Source organism: Euprymna scolopes, chromosome 6, assembly GCF_053919585.1.
Source record: "Euprymna scolopes isolate OS-2025 chromosome 6, ASM5391958v1, whole genome shotgun sequence".
NCBI lineage: Eukaryota > Metazoa > Mollusca > Cephalopoda > Sepiida > Sepiolidae > Euprymna > Euprymna scolopes.
This window is the reverse complement of record NC_136487.1, coordinates 141,545,773-141,569,108: the sequence shown is the minus strand read 5'-3', so window position 1 is coordinate 141,569,108 and position 23,336 is coordinate 141,545,773. Positions and strand designations below refer to the sequence as shown.

The window sequence follows — 23,336 nt, the reverse complement described above, 5'->3', positions numbered from 1 at the left end:
ACTCTGACTGGCAAATGTCATATCATCGGGTCATTGGCACAATGATTACTTTTAAATCTTTGTCTCTTCTCTCAATTATTTTCAAGTATTAATCACCTTCTTTTTAAGAATTAATTCTTTAGATCATTTTTTATTTTTAATAAAATATTATTATTTTATTTGTTTTGAAACCCCTTTATCTTCCCCTGTTAAATTTTTTCTCATTCAATTTTATGGATATTTTTTCTCCCGAAACATTCAATATTTTGATCATTTTTTTTTAATATAATATTTGATCAATTTGTTGTATCTTTTTTTTTTCGAAAAACGTTGGTCGTTCGCTGTTTCGTTTTATAGTCATTAGATTTTTCATTGACTTTTTGTGAAGCTTTACTTGTTTTGCATTTTTCAACATTTTTCTTTGTGCACGCGCGTGCGCGCGTGTGCGTGCGCGCGTGTGCGTGCGTGTGTGTGTGTGTGTGTGTGTGTGTGTGTGTGTGTGTGTGTGTGTGTGTGTGTGTGTGTGTGTGTGTGTGTGTGTGTGTGTGTGTGTGTGTGTTGGTGACAATTTCTCTTTGCTCCTCTGTATATATATTTTCTTTTTTTTCTTTTTAAATTTCTTGGCCGTTTTCAAAAGTTTTTTGTTTTGTAGTCGGCTTCTACTAATAATGTTGGACAGGGGTGAATTCGGGAATTCTGTAAGTTGTGGGTTATCCAGATATTTTCTACGCGTTTGAGAGTTCTTTGATTTTTGTGTGAAGGAATTAATTATTAAAAACTCATTCTTTTTCTGTGAAAAGACGGCAGTTTTTCTGAGGTTTTTACGATTCACAGGTACCTGTGGTGTGGATAGGTGGGGCATACTTTAATTGTCTCTAATACAGGTTTCCTTTTTCGGACTGGAGATCGATGTTGACGGGGTGGATTCTTGTTTTGTTTTTTAGAAACTACTCTAACAGTGCTCGTCGATGCAGTACATGGCGGTAACTTGACTCTATCACTGGTATTATTAACAAGTGGTATGTTCATCCCTTTAACCGTTAGATGGTTAGGGTGGAAGGTTATTTGGGCGTGGTTCCTTTGTAACCAGTCTGCACCTAATATCAACTCCCGATCTACGTCTGGGGTGATATAAAACCTAGACGAAGTTTGGGCCTTCTTAATTTTAACAGGCAAATGGGCCATGCTTTTCAGTTGCATCCTTTGCCCGTTTGCGAGAGTAACTGTTAGTTTAGAATCCCTTAACTCTTCTTTATGCGTTTTAACTCTTAAAAAACTGATGTTTTGAGGAGCGAGACTTCCGATCCAGTGTCGATCAGTGTCTCTATCGGTCTACCTCTTATTTTAACTATACACTCCATTCCAGAGCTCTGGTTGGGGATTTTATTTCTTCGGGTCTCTTTGTTTTCCCGAGTTTTCTTGACCGATTTATTCTTTTGGTGGGCCCGTTTAGGTCTGCTCTCACGGCTTTCCAGACATCCATGACCTTTGGTGTTTATTCTTCCCAGGGTTACTCCTTTCTTTGAGGGTGTGTCATGGTTGCATGTCCGTGTGTTTGACCTCTGTGGCGGTCGGTGGTGAGTGGGTTTCGAGTGTAACTTGGCCTTGCTTTTTCCTGAAATGAAGTTATTTAATCTTTCTTCAGGTGCGCATTGCCAGTCTCGTTCTAGCCTATTATAGCTGGAACGCCCTCGCTGCAGTCTTGCTGAAGCACACCCACAAAACTTATATCTTACAGCGTTACAGCTACTGCAAGGTTCGGTTTTGGGTACCCTAAATCTAATTGGAGCCCCCCTTGGTCCCTGATACCTGTTAAAGCTATTATTTAAGAAAGCCTGCTCCTTCTTTTGGCCACTTCGTGGTCGCTCATAAAGCATTTCGCTTTGTCTAGCAGCAGACAAGGCCTCCGATAATATCGTCGGATTCGATCTGAATACATCCTCCTTGATAAAGGAGTTATTTAACGCATCTATGAAGAATTCAGCTAAGTGCACTTGCACAGCTGGACCTTTCCTCATCTCTGCGTCTCTATAGGCTAACTTAGCAAGTTTATTCACCCTACTTGCTAAATCGGCGAGTACCTCACCTCGATCTTGCTTTATTCTTATTAAAGCCCGAGCAGCGTTGACAGCATTTGTAAGCTTCCCGTACTGGGCTGCTACTTAATCGAGCAGATCCTTACTGGTGCAGTTCGGATGATCATCGAGAAATTCTCCGATCATTTCCGATACTAGTCCGTCCGTAAAATCATACGTTAGGTTTACTAGCTCTGGGTCTGTAAGCTGGTAGATCCGCTCTTTCTTTTTCAGAGCTGCTAGCCATGGCCCAAAGTCGGGTGGTTTTCCAGTAAATATTGGGATCTTCAATCCACCTGTGAGGACTCTGTTAAATTGGGCTTGGTTTGTGTTAGCCATTTTGTCTAAATGTATATTTTTTAAATAGCCGACGTTTAAACAAAAAGCTCTATCAACAAAATAATTTTTGCAAATTATTAAAACCAAAAAATTTGCAGAGTAACAATAAGAGCAGAGAAAAAAGTCACCTACCTGAGTTTTTCTTAAGAGTTCTGGTGTTTTTTTTTTCTGTAGATGCTGGGTTGAAGTGGCTGTTTTGGAGTTGAGTTCTTCGTTGTTGTGTTTCCGTGGACTTTGACTAATCTTGTGTTTCTTTTCTTTAGTTTTTGTGTCCGTGGATTTTTTTTTTTGTCTAGTGGTCAATTTTTTTTCCTTGTGTCCGTGGATTTTCCCATAGGGTCGTGCTTGTTTCTATGCGAGAAACAATCCTGGATTTACGGCAACAATGTAGTACTATCGCTCCCCAGGAGGGTTACTTGGTTGATGAACGTCTTGGGAATGCAACCAGCTCCACGGGGAATGAACGATATCCAACGATATCTAAACGATAGGCACATGCTGGAAACACAACGAAAACGGGTCGATCCGTCGTCGTCTATAACTGTTTGGTACGGGTCGCATTATGTGTGGTCATTGCAGGCATCTTCCCATCGTCGCTTGTTGCGTGTTCATTGCAGCTTTCTGTCGTCGGCATTAATGGTATGCTGAAATCGAACACTTGTATGAAAACAGCGACAAAATACATTTTTATAAGAATATAATTTATTAAACAGTTAACAAGTTAGGAAACATATTTAGTCGACCCATCGCGTACAGCGAGCAAACCTCAACTGTCTTTACAACAATCAAATTATATTTTATTCTCTCTTTCTTCATTGAAAGAGAGAGAAAGTAAGTCAATGATAGAAATAGAGAAAGAAAGAGTGAGAAAATGAGAGAGAGAAATATGCTTTTCACACAATGTTTTAGTTTTCAACTTCAGATACCCGCGTGTAAATCTGACCTTTAAAAGTTTCATAACATGTCATGTCACTCAAACCCAACCGACATGATCTAACGTTCCCAAACCCAAAAACACCTGCATGAAACGTCTTTGACTGCATCACAAAGTTAGGCACAAGGTTAGAAGCTAGATATAGGGGTTATTAATTGAGCAGCCCCCAGCTCCCTTAAAAGGGGCTACGTCATTGTGCCACATATGTACCTATCCATCCGTCTATATGTGTGTGTGCGTATGTGTGTATGTATATATGTATGTTTTTTTTACACTGTGGTCACTACTTATCAAGGCCCGGAAGCCACACAGGGATAAGGGTTATTGCAAGTACATTACGTTAGTGTGGAGATTTGATGAAGTGTTTACTTAAGGGGGCGGTTCATTAGGAATTTGTTAACGTTGGACTTGAACACATCCAAGTTGTAGTCAGGTGGGAAACAGGCAGACGGAACATGTTTATATGTATGTATGTATAAGCCTCTATTATTTTTTACATGGAGGTCACCACTTATCAAGGCCCGGAGGCCACTCAGGGATAAGGGTTATTGCGTGTACAGTAATCAATCAAATAGTATTGTAGTAATCATTAGTATTGGAGATTTGATAGTGTCTTACTTAAGGGGGCGGTTTGTCAGGAATTTGTTTATGTTGGATTTGAAGACATCCAAGTGGTAATCAGGTGGGAAACATGCAAACGGAAGAGAGTTTCACAGTCGTGCACTTCTGAGAAAGAAGCTCTACTCATGGAATCTACGTTTGGATTTAGGCACAGATAAAGAGTGGGGAAAATTATTGACAGTAGTTTAAGCCAGACGGGTGTTTCTCGTGAAAGATTCGCGAGGGGAGACGAGAGATTGGAGCTCAGACGAGCACTGTCCATGGAAATAACGATAAAACAAAGACAGGCTCGCAACGTCTCTTCTGTGGGAGAGAGGCTGCTGGGAAGAGAAAAAGGGCATTCCCCACTAAGTTACGAAATCTATTTTGTACTCTGTCAAGGCAGGATAGGTTGTTTTTAGCAGCTCCTGTCCAGATGTGGCAGCGGTACTCCATCTTTGGACATAATTGACTTATATACAGATAGAGAATTGCATCAGTAGTGAGATATCTTCCGGAGCGGTAGAAGGATCTCACCATTTTCCCAGCGTCCTTGGCAACAGACCTGATGTACGTGTTCCCTTTCAGATCAGGAGTAAAGGTCAAACCCAAAAGCTTGTCAAAACAGGGAGCCTCCTCAAGACGAGAGCCATCCATTTCAATTGATGCCAGATGGGCATCAGAGCGTTGATGATGTAAAGATAGAAGCTTGGTTTTGGATGAATTAATTAAGTAACCAGCCACGTCTTCCCCCACTGAACCACGCGCTCAAGATCAGAAGAAAGAGAATTAAAGAGAACTTTTTCATTTACGGCCTTTGATGTGTTGCAATAGATGGTCATGTCATCAGCATAGATGTCAACGAATAATTTAAGTATGCGTTTTGGGAGAGTTGGACCCAGGATGGACCCCTGAGGGACTCCAGCATTAATACTGTGGGCCTCTAATTTCTACCCATCAACCACTACTCTTATGAACCTATCGGAGAGAAATGATTTAATAATTGAGAAAACATTTCCAGTGATACCGTAGCTGGAAATCTTGTGAAGTAGGCCCTTATGCCATACCTTATCGAAGGCCTTCGATATGTCAAGAGCAATTGCCCTGGAAAGGAAGCCTTTGCCAAGAGATTAACTAATCCAATGAGATATAACCGTTAACACATCTGCTGTAGATCTTGCGGAGCGGAAACCATATTGCATGTCACTAAGAAGGTTGTTTCTGCTTAGGTGATTGACTAGTTCTTTATTTAATATGGATTCCAACAACTTACTCATGACACACAGGAGACTTTTCACCTGAATTCTTAAATACAGGGCATACTGATGAGGTTTTTGCAGGTGTTGGAAAGCACTTCTCCTTAAGGCAACGCTAAAACAGTTTTGAAAGTATGGGAGCAAGTTCTGGTTGGAGCTTTTTCAGCACTATAACTGGAATGCCGTCATGGCCAGTTGCTTTACTGGAATCAAGGTTCTTGATTAGCTTGGCGACCTCACGCACAGATATTTGTATGTTGCATAGTGTGTTGTCTGTTATAGGAGGAAATACGGGGAGTTGATGGCCTTCGTTGCATAGGGTAGAATCAGCTGCAAAGTTCTTGGAAAATAGTTTGACCTTGTCTGATGCTGACGAGATGACCTCAGGTCCATTGATGATGATTGGGATAGAACGCACGCTTCTGTTCAGGATCCTGTTTGCTATTTGCCAAAACTGATGGGAACCAAGCTGCTGCTCAGCTACTTTGGATTTAACGGACTGAGCATATAGCTCTCTTGCATTTTTATTACTCTTTTACAGTGGTTGTTGGCAGTCCTGAAAGCAGCTTTAGTCTCAGTACATCTATTACGTTGGTAGCTATGGAAAAAGTGATTTCTGTGTGCGATAGCAGCAGCACATTCTGGGGAGAACCATGGCTGGCTGTTAGGTTTTTGTTGGAATTTTTTGGATGGTATGAATCGATCTATGCCTACCATTAGCCATTCGGTCAGGTCTGATACAATAGAGGACACATCCTTTTTAAACATGGAATGCAGAGGTAGATCAGATATGAATGTAGGGAAGCTATCCCAGTCAGCCATAGAGTATCGATATACAGTACATTGGAGAGATACGTCTGAAGACTTATTACATTTCATTTTTATCTTAACTGCTACAACGGAGTGGTCGGAGGATCCCAGAGGAGATAGAACGGAACAAGAACATAGCTCAGGGGAAGTTATGCGGAAAAGGTGTAGAAGGCTTGCATATTGACCGGTAGTATCGGGCACACGGGTGGGTTCGTGAACAATCTGAGTGAGGTCATAGGCAGTGGCAAAATCATGACAGAACCTCCCCTCGTCATTGGTCTTATTTGAGTGGGTCAGCCATTCCACATTATGGACATTAAAGTCACCGCAAATGTGAATGTTAGCCGAAGAATGAGCAGAAAGATTGTGGTCAATTTTCTCAGATATGCTCTTAAAGATAGTAACCCCACTGTTGTGGGGGCGATAGAGGACAAATATAAATGCAGTGGTGTAAGCTAGTGCAACCCGGAAGCACATATAAGGTAAATTAGAGTCTTCACTGGAGATTTCCCTACCACATGGAAAGCCATCTTAAATATAGGCACATATTCCATGCCCATGGCGATGTTGGGGGTCAGATTTAAATGTTAAGTTATGTATCTATCTATATATCTACCTATCAATCTCTCTATATATTCATTCATCTCTCTATCTATACACTTATCTACCCATCTATCTACATATTCTTTGCGTATCTATCTATCTATGTGTTTCCTTATCCATATATGTGTGTATCAATCTATTTATTCATCCATCTATTTACTTAATATATATATATATTATCTATTCATCTATCTATCCATCTAAATATATATATATATATATATATATATATATATATATATATATATATATATATATATAAACAATAGAATGGTAAATGAAGTCACAAAAACTATATATTGATAAATATAGAATGGTTCATTTATTCAGTAAGGCTATACACGCATTTAGTTGAGGGATAGAGGGGACTCTTTATGCCAAGGCATTTCGAAGCTTAATGATTCTCATCAGTATTTATTACTTCATTTTCCATTCTTATTGTTTTCCTATATAAGCTCCAATGAAACTTGTTGAGTTTTATATTATCCCGATAAGTCTCCTCTAATAGAATTGAACTTACTCTCTTCTTCTAACTCACTAAGCTATATATAAATATATATATATAGATGGATAGATATATAGATAGATAGATGTGTATCTATCTATTCATCTATCTATCTGTCTATCTATTCATCCATCCATCTATCCAGCTCTATCTCTCTCTATCTATATCTATATATATATATATATCCCTCTTTTTATTTATCTATCCAGCTATCAGTTTACCTATCTATTTATTTATCTATCTATCTATATATATATATATATGTTTATCGATGTTTATATATATATATATATATCTTATATATATATTATATATATATATATATATATATATATATATATATATATATATATATATATATATAGGTAAACATCTGTCTATTTTTCTATTTCACTATCTATTCATCTACCTATCTATCAATCTATTTAGCTGTGCCTCCATCTCTGTAAAACTTTGTCGATCTCGCTTGTAATCTTGTTTGTCTGTTTTTTGTGCATACTGAATAACGTCATACATTAAAACAGGTGAGTATAACCATGTACGGTTGATGATGTTACTAAATAATACCATCATCAATTAAAACAGAAAAGTTGGAGATAACCGTACACAATAGAATGGTGTGACAAATTGATGACGTCATCTACCAAAGATATTTTATGGGGTTTTTCTAGACTCTCTTTGGCCCATCGGGCCACGGGTCGTTTATACACGTACGAGCTTAGTAAAATACTAAAATTCTGATCGATTGCTTGTTTGCGCATTAGAGATTTCATGTGATAGGAGGATTGGGGAAAGAATTAATAGTAATTGCAACAGCGTAAAAAAAAGTATAAGAACATAACATGAATAAATAAATGACGTAAATAAAGAAGAAAATTACAGAACATTACAAAAATTATAGTTCAGGGTTTTAATTGTGCACGCGGTACTTAGTCGGTCTTCTAATAATAAACAAATGAGCGACTTGTCTTTTCACTTATTTTTGACACTTCAAGTTTCGAAGGTAAATGTGAAGCTTTTAAGTCGATCGATAGAAAAAAATGTACGTTTTAAATTAAAATTTATAGGCAGATATCAAGTATATTGGTTCATTTATACTCCTAAACCAAAAGGAAAGCGTGGATTTTCACGCGCGCCTCTGTCATACGAAATATAGTTTGAAAAGATATATTTATCTTTGATATCATTTGCCAGTAATGTGCCTTTACATTCATATGATTAATTTTAATCACGTGACATGCGGGCTGCGGAATGCAGATCACTCATATCTGAATTGGGCACTGCGCGGGCTGAAGTGGTTGCAGAGCCTGATAGAACAAGAACAATCTACTCTCGTGAATTAAATAAAGGGTTTAGTTTGAAATTCTGTATAAGTTCCCGAGTTCAATATAAATATTTCCAAGTTCGAAAATATGCATCTGAAGAAGGTCGAAGACCACATCGGGCGAAACATTAGCAGTAATGTGCTTTTAAATTCATTTTACGCTTCGCTATCTTCAATTAGACCATACTATGCACAACTGCAATATAGAATCTAATAAAAATGTACACTTAGGTTTTCTGCAACATAAAACATGTTTATTAAAGTTCTTTATGTGGAGCTCAAAACACTTTGCTGGTACTTCAGAGATTGGGCGACATATTTTAACACGGAACTTACACTTATTTGAGCAGTGCCATGTTCAACCATGCTAGGGTGATTTGCTGAGTATATTTTATCTTTGAGAACTCCTCATATAAAAAAAAATCGAGATAGGCTAAATCTGGCCAGTCCAGTGAATCGAGTATGTTCTTCGCTCTTTTGAAAGTTCAAACACTCTGCATTTTCGTTCTATGGTATTAACAGCAAAATCTGCTGTTATCGTATAGTCACATAATTATATATGGTATAATCACATAATTATATATGGTATAGTCACATAATTATATGTAGTACAATCACATAATTATATATGGTATAGTCACATAATCATATATGGTATAGTCACATTATTGTATATAGTTACTTATGCCGAACTCAGTATATAAAATAATTATCTATTGTTGTAAAATAATTAGTTAGAAAATAGTAAATAGTTTCAATCAAGGAGTTAAATATTTCTGAATGGATACTGATGTAGATTATAAAATCGGTAAGCCGAGTTTATACCGTATCAGAACTGTTGTTGATTTATACAACCATTAAAAGAAGTAATACTATATTTTTAGGGCTATGTGTGAAAATATCACGTTGTGATCAATAAATTGTGATACTGAACCATTTAAAATGCTGCTATTAAATAAATAATACTTTTGCTTGATATGCGGTTAAAGTTCCATGCAATACTTTCGAAGTAACATTCACAGCACACACAAATTCAAGACTGCCGGGGGGGGGTCATTTATGTGTTAAATGCTGTGTGTGTTTTTTTTTCTTGGAATTTTTTGTTGTTGTTGTTGTTGTTGTTTTTATTTTTTATTTTTTTTTTTTTTTTCAAATTAGATGTTTTGGATAGTTTACATGATCCAACACTTCAGATACATTCGTACTGATTATATTTTATTTACGTACATCTAGACTGATTCTAGCTATAATCTCAAAGATTTCATATCTTACACATGTTTTACCATCCACCTGAGAATACCTAATATCCAGGCACCCTTTGACACGCGCATAATTACAACATAATCACATTCGTAAATACTTGAAAATAATTTTTAAAAATACTGTGTAAAAATAAATACATTACAGAATTTTTAGTGTTACAGAATTGTTGTCGGCAAACTAAAAATACATTACATAATGTTTTGTGTTACAATATTATTGTCGATAAAATAAAGTTACATTATATATTTTTGTGTGTTACAAAATTATTGTCGGCAAAATAAAATTACATTACATAATTTCTTGTATGACAAAATTGTTTTCGGCAAAATAGTAATACATTTCATTTTTTTTTGTGTTACAAAATGATATCCGTGTTACAAAATTATATCCGTGTTACAAAATTATCGTCGACAAAATAAAATTACATTACATAATTTTTTGTACTACAAAATTGTTGTCGGCAAAATATTATATAATATTTTTGTGTTACAAAATTATTGCCGTGTTACAAAATTATTGTCGTGTTACAAAATTATTGTCGACAAAATAAAATAACACTACATAATTTTTTGTACTATAAAATTGTTGCCGGCAAAATAGTAATACATTACATAATTTTTTGTGTTACAGAATTATTGCCGACAAAATAAAAATACATTACATAATTTTTATGTTACATGATTTTTTTTTGTTTGTTTTTTTTTTTTGTTATACCAGGCGCTATTTAATGGCACAACAACAGGCAAGATTGAACGAAGGTGGAAGCAATTTGAATAATCCGTCCGCTTTTTACACTGTCGGTCGGAAAGCGATACAGGTATGTTGCCGGAGATTTTTTTTAATTGATTTTTTATAAGCAAAAAAATAGGACTCAAACAATATTTCAACGTTTTATTGGACAAAGTAGATTGGACCTCACTCCAACACAGTTCGCATTGTTTCAAGAATATAAACGCTGTCAGTGAATTTTTAAATTATTGAAATTTTTTATTTTTGTTAATCAAAATAGTTTTAATGTATCTGCCTCATTTTACCAAAATGAAATCGTAAAAAGTAGACGTTATGTTTGAAAAGATTTTGGTTTATATCATTCTGATAGAAACATATTTTGCAAATGTGTAGTAAAATAATATTTGTAAAAATACAAAAAATATAGCAATCAAACCACTTTATTTTTAAGTGAGCACTTTTATATAAATACAGTAAGATTCTACTGAGTTTTACTCCATGGGTGTAAATTTTACACACACACACACACACACACATATATATATATATATATATATATATATATATATATATATATATATAATAATAATAATAATAATTATATATATATACATGTATATATATTCATCTTATATATATATATATATATATATATATATATATATATATATATATATGTTGAGCTTTGCATTGTCCCGATAGATCAACAAATTGCTTAGTATCAATGAAATCAGAAAACGTTACCTACCATCTTCTCTACTCTTACAGGCTTCAAAATACCATGATATAAAGAGTTTTACTTATCCTACAACCCTAATTGATGTATCATCCTTATTTAATAAACGAATAAATCTATACACAGTAGTATATATTTTTATATTGTTGTTTTCTTATTTTATTGATATTATATATATATACATATATATATACATACACACACACACACACATATATATATATATATATATATATATATATATATATATATATATATATAATCAAGTGGGTTTAAAGAATTCGGTAAATTCTTTACACATAGAGACTTAACAGCATATATGGTGCTTGACATTCGAGGCTGGAGCATAACATAATAAATTGAAGAATTTTCAAGAGTCTACGACAATTTTATATGCGTGTACAAATAAGTCTGGAGACTTATTGAAGGCACCTCGTATCTTCTTACATCTCGTTTTAGCCTTTATTTTTTATATTTTTTATTTCCTTTATCTCTCTTCTATTTTTATTTCTTATTTCTATTCTAATGTGTCCTAAGATAGGTGTCGCATTTCTTTATATCTGTAACCTGGCTTCCTTCTTTTTAGTCTGACAAACAGCATTAGACTTCGAAATTCCATGATGTTTTTCTTATTGAACTAGCAAGTAAATTCATATACACCTATATTTATTTTGCCTAAAATATCATATATATATATACACATACATATATATATATATATATATATATATATATATTCGAACTATCTGGAAAATCTAATTTTTAAATATGTCGTTCCCAGTTATATGCACATAACTGCTGTTCAGAATAAGTAGAAAACACACGCTCATATATATATATGAGCTTGTTTAACGCTACATATTGGTGACACATCATTCACAGCATATAATAGATAAAGTATAATAGATAAAATATAAATAAAATATAATAGATAAAATATAAATAGATAAAATAGTTTCTGTTACGGTCATTTAATTTTACATATACATACTTTAACTATTTTTTTGCAATTTAGCATTCTGGCGGGTTATTTGCCTTTTTAAGATTTTTTAAAATATTATTTACTACTACATGGGGTGAATGTGGAATGATTTTAACTCAAATAATAATCATATACATTCTGAATCTACCTTATCCAGGAAAACGTTGTTGTGTCGTGGAACAACAGTGAAAATAAGAACAATCAAGTCGAGGTTTGATTAAGGAACGAGTGTATTAACAATAATGTACAAAGATAGGAAAGCGTGTATATCTGCTGGGCACTCGGCTAGGAGTTGAAGCGCAGTCGCATCTCTCTCACCGGTGTTGGAATTACTAGCGCTATTTATAGTGCCAATCGGTGTAAATTCCTACGTTCAAGGAAGGCCGGTATAACCTCCCCCCTTTGAAAATATCCCGTCTGGGATTAATAACGTTTTTCTTTTAGTTCACCCTAATCAATTCTGTTGATTTCCGTTTTCTGTTTGGTCTTCTGTTCTACGGGGCTGTCTCTGGTATGGGCACCTGAAAAGTATCAAACACTGTGTTCATGATGTCCTCCTCGAGCGATCTGGTAACCTCACTGTTCGAGTATCTTTTCCGAATTTGGTTAGTGTGACGTTTATGCACGAAGTCTGGTCCCTTAATCATGTAGACCATGTTATCTATTTGTTTCTTAACAATGCCGGACTCCCAAAAAGTCTTATTATTTTTGTGAATCTTGTAGAAGACTCTTTCGCCAACTTTTTACCGTTTTTTTTGGGGGGGGGGGTTTATCGGTTTTTGAGGTTAGGTCTATCCTGGTTTGGTAACAACTTGTGAAAAATCGATCTAACCTTGCGTCCGAACATGACCTCAGCAGGTGTCTTCGACATTTCGATGTTTGCATTCGAAGTGACTCTGTAGACTTGTAAAAACTGTTGGATTGACTTATCCGTCGGCGACCCACTAGCTTTTTTCAGAGCTCTCTTGAATGTGTCAACGAATTTCTCTGCTTGTTCATTACTTCTTGGGTGGTATGGCGGAATGGTTATATGCTCGATTATATGATCCTCGCAAAAATGTTTAAATTCGGTAGACGTAAATTGCGCTCCATTGTCTGTAACAATGCAGTTTATTACTCCAAACCTAGCGAATAGTTCATACGGGAAGTTGATAGTTACCTCGGATGTGGGATTTTTACACTTTAATACTTCCGGACATTTAGATAGGCTGTCTACAACAATGAGATAGAACCCATCTAGCGGTCCTGCAAAATCTAAATGAATCCTAGACCAAGGTCGGTCCGGTTTTGCCCACGATCCTAATTGAGTCAAAGGAGTTTTCATAACTAATGCGCATCCTCTATACTCCCTGATCTTTCCTTTTATATCCTTATCCATGTTTGGCAAATAAACGAAAGAGCGCATAAGGCTTTTCATTCTTGATATAACTGGAGGTCCTACATTGAATTCCTTGAGCATTCTTTTCTGTAATGCCGCAGGAATTACAACCCTGTCGCTATATAACAGGACGTTATCGCAAATTGAATAAATTTCTTCATCCAGTTCGTTATTGTTGATCCTTTCTTTCGTGCGTATAATAAATTCGTCCACCTCTGCCTTACTCTTAATCTCATCAAGTGTTACTGGAAGTTCTCTTATTGTGTCACATAACGTATTTTTTACTTCAACTTCCACTTGAATGGCTGCTATTACCATATCCTCCAATGGTTCTGTCTGGTTAGGTATTAACCTCGATAACCCGTCTGCATGACCAAATTTTTTTAGATGGTACATACTCCATTTGGAAATTGTAATTCAGAAGTATGGTACCCCATCTTTGGAGTCTATTCGCCGTATGTTGTAGTAGTCCCTCTTTCGGTCCGAAAATCGTTAATATTGGTTTGCAGTCTGTAACAGAAATTGCCTACCGTGCAGGAAACGATGAAATTTCTTTACCGCGAATATAATGCTCAGCGCCTCTTTTTCAATTTGTGAGTAGTTCTTTTCGGCTGGCAAAAGTGATCGGGATGAATGTGCTATGGGTTTCACTTTTCCATCATCCATTTTGTGTAAATATATATAGCAGCTTTGAACACTCCTCATCGACTGGAACTTGTAAGTACACGTCACTTAAGTCGATTTTAGAACAATATTTCCCTCCACTCAGTTTCGCAAATATCTCTTCAGGGCTCGGAAGAGGATAATAATGATCTTGTAATGTCCTGTTTAAGCCTGTCGCGAAGTCGGCGCAAACCCGAATCTCCTTACTCTTCTTTTTGATGTGAACCGTTGGTGCAGCCCACTCACTGTGATCAATTTTTCCGATCACACCCATATTTTCGAGTCTTTCTAATTCACCGTCTATCTGTTCTATAACGGCGTATGGAACATTTCTTTTCTTTCTGAACACTGGCTGTTCATTTACTTTTATGTCAAATTTTGATACCGCTTTTGTACACCTTCCCAAGCTATCTGAAAATACGTCATTTAATTCCCTCTGAAGTTTTTCTGCCTCCACATTCGAATCCTCAACCTTTTGGCAAAATGAGCTTTAAGGCCGATCCCATAGTCTAAACTTTTCGAACACATCAGTTTCAAAGAGGTTGTTTGATTTTCGCATGACAAAAATTCTTGCTTTTTCGGCCCTGTTCTGGAAAAAAATATTCCTCAATAATTCTCCTTCGAAGGTAATTTTTTCGCCACTGACGCTTCTCGCCGTTTTATGTGATTTAATCATAGTGGGTCTCCCAAGCCTCTTCCATGTCTGTACATTAATAATGGAAGTGTCAGACCCACTATCAAGCTGTAGCCTTACTTTCTTTTTAAACATTTCCGGATATTTTGTTCCTCATGTTCAATTTTCGTAAGTTTAATGAATGTCTTTCTACCAGATTTTTTTTTCTACAATGCGATGCTCTATGCCTTTTCTGGTGGCAGTAGTCACATTGTTTGAATTTGTAGACACTCATTGTACCAATGTTTATTTCCACACTTCCAACATGGTCCAGGTGGATCTTTTCCCTGTTTCTTTCTCTGGTTTATTAAATAATATATTAAATAATTGACAACATTCGCGTTTTTCGCTGTAGATTTTGAATAGCAAGCTTTTTCCCGTCGCCAAATTACTATTGTAGTAATTAATTCGCTGTTACTCCTTGCGTATCCAAATATTTGTTGAAATGACGAAGGTATCCTTCCGTAAAGATTTTACGAATCTTTATTCCAATAACTTTTGGTGATTCTCTGCAGTGATGGTCGTTTCGATTCCTTGTCGCCAATCTTTTGTGTCGTGGAACAACAGTGAAAATAAGAATAATCAAGTGGAGGTTCGGTTAAGTAACAAGTGTATTAACAATAATTTACAAAGATATGAAAGCGTGTATATCTGCTGGGCACTCCGGCTAGCAGTTGAAGTGCAGTCGCAACTCTCTCACCGGTGTTGGAATTACTAGTGCTATTTATAGTGCTAATCGTTGTAAATTCTTCTGTTAAAAGAAGGCCAGTATAACACTTTGATAAGTATATTCCATGTTTACTGTCTGCTTACTTTTGTCTCACACTGTATACTTATTCTTTTTTATTTATTATACACATTATTTTAAAAACACAACTACAAACAACGCGCGTATAAATGGGAAATAAAAGCCGAAAGCTTAAACAGAAAAGTCTTACAAACAGCATAATATAGTCAGCACAGACATTACTGGATATAATACAGAATGTGAATACATCGGAGTTACAGAAATGACTTGGAAACAGTACCGATACACACAAAAGTTTATAGAATAAAAAGTCTCTCTCTCTCTATCTCTCTCTCTCTCCGTATTTCCTTCTCTCTTTCTTTGTGAGTTTATATTTATAAATTGTAAATTTTTTCATGTTTCTTTTTTATTTCATAAATCTTAATCTCTGTTGGTATTTTTATTGTATTTATATCTGTTATTATATCTTTCTTAGATTTATCTATTTCTTTTGTTTTTCCAAAAAAAAAAACAGCAAATTCAAGGATACGAGCAAAAACTTCGCCGAGACAAATTCAACGGATGGGTACGTTGATTTCCTTCTCCTTCATCTAATATTCAATTTAACATCTGCCACTGTATATATGCATTTAGAGATTGAACAGGCTGATGCCTGGGACGTACATAAATATAAATCTCTGATTTTTATAATAAAAAAATTAGGGCAATGCATGTTTATTTTTCACTCACTAATAATGTATCATGCAATTGAATTGTGAAATGTGATATGTTATTTAACCATCATCTTCCGTGTTAATTTTGTTTTCAATCTTCCTCTGATCACCGTAGTTTTTAACAGAGTATTTAGGACTTAGAAGTTAGCCAACATCGACGATTCTGTTTTTAGTTGGTTTTATCATTAATAACACTGTGCAACACTCGAAAAAAAATACAGAACATCTGTGGCCATTTTTATATTCGCAATGGCATGCAAAATCAATTTCTTGTTTTATTTTTGTCAAATGAAGTACAGTTTGTGGGAGGGGGACACATTTGTCCGTTTTGGTAATTTTGCGGGGAATCTTAGTTGTGTGAGTGAGGAAAATGGCGAGAGATTCCATCAGGATATGGAGAAACGTTTTAAAGAGAAATGAAACCCTGGCTTGTTGGCAAACTACTGCTGGAGTATAAAAAGGAGGGGGTGACACTCAACACAAAACGGTTCAGAGGATAGATGTCGTTTAAACTGACAAGTCTTGTTATTCGTTCATCACCAATGATAATAAGATATGATTTATAGTGCATGAAAACGGTGCCTAATCTAAGCAAATAAATGGCAGATTTAGTATCAGGATATTTTTCATTCAACGAAACAGGTCTTAGGTGCTATGTACTTTTATTAACCGGAAATTTTTTGCACAGTGTAATCGATACACATATTTTTGTTATGGTTTTCGGTTATTTCTCGAGTATTTTCAGATTAACGTCATAACACATATAAAATTAGTAAACCCATAGTGTAATACGAAATTTTGACTTTAGGGATAACTACTTTATGATATTGTATCTCTCGCCTTTCTATTTCACATTTATGAAGGCTATTTACATTCCCTGGCGTTGTGTGACCAAAATAAAATTTTCCTCTTTGATCCCTTTTCGAATATAATAACGTTTTCATCAAATGTATATTTTTTTCTATTATATGTAATACTATTTAAAATTAAAACACTATCCGTAATTTATTGGGTTAAAACGACTCCCAATTTATGTCCACTGTGATTTCATTCGAAACTTCATCAACTGCGATATATCGATTAAGAAATTCTTTATGAATAACTAAAAGATAATAAGTCTGCTTTTATATCATCATATATATATATATATAAGTAAAGCGATATATTATCTTTGCTATCTAATTTACATACATGTTTACGGTGTGAACGAACAGACTCTGTAAATCAATTGAAAAGAGAGAAGGGCATTAATTCTATACGTGCTCACATAGATATTAAAAGATATTAGGAAATGGTTGGATCCACAAAGTACGCGGTTGAGAAATACATTTTAAGTTTAAAACATGACATCAAATTTCAGACAAAGAGGAATATAATTATATTGAATAGTGGATAAGAATGACAACAGGCTAGTAAAAATGCATGCAGCGTCCCTGCTGATTTTAACAGCGTTGGCGACCATGGCTCTCCAAATTACAGAGCCATGGTAATCTCGGGAGGACAAGTAAATTACGGTAGTTTCGTTAATTTCCTTCTTGATTCGAAGATGTGTCTCCCACACCCCGTGAGTTAAACGCACTCCCAGAGAAATCCCTACGACTCGGCGCGGTACATACAATGGCCAGCCTTCCCAAATAGTCACCCTTCTGATACTGGCCAGGCTCACCGTTGCTTAACTTCGGTGATCTGCCCAGAACTGGTGTGTCAACGTGCTTATGCCATAACAATAAAGACACAAACACATCGCTAAAGAAAAACCAAGATATTTCGATCGATTTGTACGACCATAATAATTTGGTGTAAGACATGAAATAATTAATGATTGTAGTCACATGAATATCGACAGAAATATCTTAGTTCTGCATTAGTTATGTTTTGTTTATTTATTACATTTTCATCCCAAACAAGGCACAGTGCCACTTTAATCAGGGACATATTGCAGAGATACTATGTAGGGAGTTGAGCAGCAAGAGGTCTGTTCACATTACACGTGAACTTCTGCACGTCAGTACAGTTGGGTAAGCAGAGACGCGGAAGTGAAATCCAAAGTTTTAAGGCAACATTTCTTCGATGGGACAGAGGTTGAAGCTTAGATGACAGTTCAGGACCTATCAGGTTAGCGACTCTCTTTTGAATTCTGTCCAGGAGTGAGGGACTAGTGGCAGGTGCACCAGCCCAAATGTGACAACAATACTCCAGACATGAGCGAATGATGGCCTTGTAGAGATACAGGATACTTTCAGGCATAAGCAGTTTTCTAGCACGGTAGAGAGAACTCACCTTCTTCGCAGAAGCCTTGGCAATGCTCTCGATCTATCAACTCCAACTCATGTTCCCTGTAAACGTTAAGCCGAGGAGTTTGAAAGAAGTACTCCCAAGTAATGTATCTTTAATCATAGCAATTGGTGGTTGAGAAGGTTTCTTGTAATTATTAAAGGAAACGAGCTTAGTCTTGGCTATATTGAACGTTACCATCCATTTTTTACCCCCATTCCACTACAGGTTGGCGGTCTTCCTTAGGGGTTTTCGCTATTGTCTTGGATATTTGTTTATCTGGGTTCCAGCTTTCCCAACTGTACTGACATGCAGAAGTTCAAATTTAATGTGACCAGACATCTTGCTGTTCAACTCCCTACATAGCATCCCTGCAACTTATGGTCCCGACAGTAGCCCCTACATCAAAGTGGCAATTTGCCTTGTTTGGGGTGAAAACTGAATTTTTTTTTTAAATTGATAAAATGAATGAAAACGGAATTAATTTTTTCCTGATAGAGTTTTAAGAATGTAGTATTTTTTATGAACCTATACCGGTCAAGCAAATAAGGATTAATCAACTTGATTTATATATAAGATTTTTGCATTAGCTATTTAGTTTTGATATATCTGGTATTATTGGACTACGAAGGAGGATATTGATGAAAAACCCTCTTCTCATGATGTGAGTAATGTTTGTTCTTTTTTTTTCTGTTTTCTGACTCCATACTTGTTTTATCATTTCCCCTGAAATACTGGATAAACTTCGTAGAAGGTTTCAACCTTTCAACTAAAGATTGCATATTGTTGTCGTCGTTGATGTGACCATTCGATGGATCACTTAATTGAAACTTTTTATTTTGAACACTTGAAGTTGAATTCTGAGTTAAAAACCATACTTTTTCAGTTCTGAATTTTTCAGATACGGCTGATTGTTTATATTACTTTTCATCGGACTATTGTTCTTATCTTAAGTGTTATTTGTGCAACGTTTCTGTCGGTTTGGCCTTCGACCGTCTTCAGACAATTTGGTTGTTGTTTTGGAAACGTAAAAAAAACATTAATGGGTCCGTAGATATTTTCGTATTCTTGGAGTTGGTCTCTGTTTTATGGCGACGGTTTGGTATGTGTGAAAATAAAATGGTTGACAAGGGGGGAGCAACTCTAATAAAGATCGATAGGGGGTTATCTCCCTTCCAATGCCGAAATTTTAAGGGTGTATAATTTTTGTTTTCCCTACAATTAGAGGGTCCTAAATGCTAAATGCTAAAATATATAGAAAAGAAAATTATTAAACAGATCAAGCTTAGAAATTAGCTTGATCTGTTTAATAATTTTTTTTTTTTTTGCATATGTGCTGCTTCTTTGAGTCGCATGATTCTCCATCTTGCATCCCTGTCAATTATTTTTATCTCGTTTCAAAAAGGGAAGTGTGTTGCTTTTTCTTTCCATATTTGATCAGCTAGTCCCGACTTTTCGACCTCCCTTCTGTGCCACGGCTTTGCGATGTTCTTCTGGCCTTACCTTTAGGGAGCGACCGATCTCACCTTTATATAGTTTTCCTCGTGTGCATTAAATCTCATATACACAGTTTTTGTCATGATCCTTGTACATCCTTAATATTTCGGCGATGGAAAGGAAATAACCCCCTTGTAGATCTTTATTAGAGTTGCCTCCCCTCTGTCAACTAATTTTTTTCACACATATGAAACCGTAGCCATAAAACAGAGACCAACTCTAAAAATACGAAAATATCTACGGAGCCAGTAACTTTTCTCCTTTCTTTTCTGGACAACAACTAACATGCCTTAAGACGGTCGCACAAATATCATTCAAGATAAGAACAATTGCCCGATCAAAACAAGTAATATAAGATTTTTCCCCCTGGGATTTTTCGTTGCGTGTAAAGAGTAAAGCAATGAAAGCTTCTTGCCGACGGACAAACTCAACTATTGGTTAATTCAAACTAATAGAAAAATTTTTGTGATAATTTTTATTTCAGTTTACACTATGTTCTCTGTTCAGTTTTTTAGAAACTAAACAACCATCCTCCTCTTTAACTCGCTATTTAAATACGCTATTTAAATACGTCTATTTCAACTCGCTTTGTAGCAGGTTATATAATTTATAAAATCTTTCCTAACAATTTTCGATGACATCACTCATCAATTTTTTAACCTAATTCCATTTTTTGTCCGTGCACATTATCACATCTGGCCTTTTAACCATGCCAGACAATCCTTTGCCCCATCTCTCTTTGAATACTTATAAGGATATTCACACGTAAACTAACACTTATATTGTAAAGCTTAAAGGTGTTTTGAGAAAGCTGATATTTTTGAATAGCACAAAAAAAATGTTGTTTTCTTTTACGTAAAAACAAATAACATTAAATAAATATAAGTTTATGAAAATGTCTATGAAAATAGTGTCCATTGTCTTTTAAATATAGAACTGACTCAAACTATATAAATTGATAAATACTAATAAATACTCAGAAAGTAATATTGTGCTACATAGTTCAATACAAATTTAAAATCATATTGCAAAAGACTATCTTTCATTTACAATTTAGCACTCCTTGACAGACAATGTTCTTGTTTACCCTGTTTCTTTCGAATGTTCCCTTTAATCTTACGTTTCACTGGCGTTTTTCTACAAGTTACTTTCACATACTATTGCAACAATGATCATACATTATTTTAATGATATTCGAAAACGAGGCTACATTAATGGGAGGTCACATTCATATGATTGTGCAAGGCTGCCTTTTTTTAAGGCTAAATTTAGCAAATTTGGCCTTTTTGAAGCAGTTTAGTCTTCAAAAATTGTATTTGGCTTTCTTTTTCAAAGCGTAACGTACGGACTAACCAAGTAAGGGAGAAGCAGAATATTCTTTAGATACTAAGGTCTATTTTTTCGAACGGCTTGGTCGATGTCGATCTGGTGTATGGTTCTGGTTAGTTCTAGGAATTCAATCTTTCCGAGCAATTAGAAAGCAACTTTGGCTCGGACAGAGTTCTCTTCTTCTTTTAAGGCGCGGGTTTCAAATCCCACTTTCCGGCCATGTGTCACATCCTACAGAGTTGGAAGGATATACATAAAGAAAATAGATTAACGTTTCGAAATTAACGACAGCGATATTATACTTCTTTTTTTATATATTGCATAATCCACAAAGGATCTTTGGCAGAGGTTAGGGTCATTGATTAAGAAATATTAAAGGAGTAAGATTTGAGCTGCGGTGGGAGGTCTAAAACTATAAAGAGAATTAAAATATTTTAGTCAGTCACAATTTTGGGAAGTTGTGATATAGAAAGAATGTTAACAATGTTGCAATGGTCGACGCTGGTAATCTATCTTACAACTAAAAAAAGGAGACAAAAATACAGCAAAGACAAAAAAAAAAGGAAAACAAACTCGTGTGTGCAGTTAAGTATAAAGATCGCATTTATTTCAAAGAAAGAAACGCCTGATTATTAAGAAGAGTTAATGATTCAGTAAGTCGTTATTCAAGGTAATGCCCGAAGTGTCCTTTAGTGTTCTCACTGGAGATTGTTGCCTTTGACGTGGTTGCTGTAAAACTTTGGCTGTCTGGAGAATGATGATGACGGTGATCTGGAAAGATGATGATGATGATGATGATGATGATGATGATGATGATGATGATGATGATGATGATGCGGCGGCGGCGGCGGCGGCGGCGGCGGCGTCAAGGTCCTATAACCGGTGTCACTTGAAATGTGCGCTAGTATTCGTCTTCTGCTACGGCATATCTAATCTTTACTTGATCCAAAATTTTGAAGCATGTAAATTCTGAATGAAAGTGAAAAAGAAATGCATACTTTGACGTGGGATAATGCCCTAGGTGTGTCACGTTTGAATGATGATGATGATGATGATGATGATGATGATGATGATGATGATGATGATGATGATGATGATGCATATTTGTCTTCGCCTTAAAAATCGTATCAAAACGCCAGGAAGGCTCTACTCGGAGGCTTATTGCACACTGATATCAACATATTCGTTGCACTAAATAGAAGATTTGAAGAATAGGACTATAAAACTATCTTCAGTAGGCTGAAAAGATTGCGTTGCTAGTTTATCGATATTAAGAACGTGAAGCATAAAACCTCTGAGTGAAATAACCGGGTTAGGGATAAAATAACTTGAAAAGGGTTGATATAGCGTAAAGCAAAAATATTTAATATCTTGTTTGTTATTTCTTTTAAGTTCCCTGATCCAATCACCTAATGCAGTTGTATTCCTCTTTTTGTTTTTATTTTTATTTTTAATGATGATACTTGTACCCACCCACAGATATAGAAACCACGTAGTATCCTTTAAAAAGTAATAGGGATGGCGTAAAGGATAGCAGGGGGGTGGGTACAAGAATCAGCATTAAAAATAAAAACAAAAAGAGGAATACAGCTGCATTATGTGATTGGGTCAGGGAACTTAACAGAAATAATGAAGATTTTCAATTAAAATGGTCAGTAGTGGACAGGGGGAGGAAGTACAACCCCGGGAAATCAAAAAGGTGCAATTTATGTTTATTGGAAGCCTTCTACATAGTGAATTCCAAAGAGGAAATTTTGAATAAAAGACTAGATACCATACAAGGATGTCTTCACAGGAATAAATTTCTACTATCACGCCTTAAATGTAACTGAGGTATAACTTTTTACAACAATAAGGATCATCGGATGCTAGGATTAAATTTTAATGTAGAGTTAAATAGCTAGAATTGTTATAATCTAAATGGAG

The 23,336-nt window shown here is 35.5% G+C and overlaps 1 protein-coding gene across 3 annotated transcripts in view; it reads left to right on the top strand.

Annotated features, from left to right (window-relative positions):
* The window catches only part of LOC145278009 (inositol 1,4,5-trisphosphate-gated calcium channel ITPR3-like), a 704,464-nt gene that overhangs the window by 567,815 nt on the left and 113,313 nt on the right, over positions 1-23,336 (top strand). For all 3 annotated transcript variants that reach the window (XM_080130185.1, XM_080130184.1, XM_080130186.1), the window contains 2 exons: positions 10,406-10,505; positions 16,112-16,162. In XM_080130185.1, the coding sequence (XP_079986311.1) occupies positions 10,406-10,505; positions 16,112-16,162 (151 nt within the window). The remainder of the gene's footprint in view (positions 1-10,405; positions 10,506-16,111; positions 16,163-23,336) is intronic.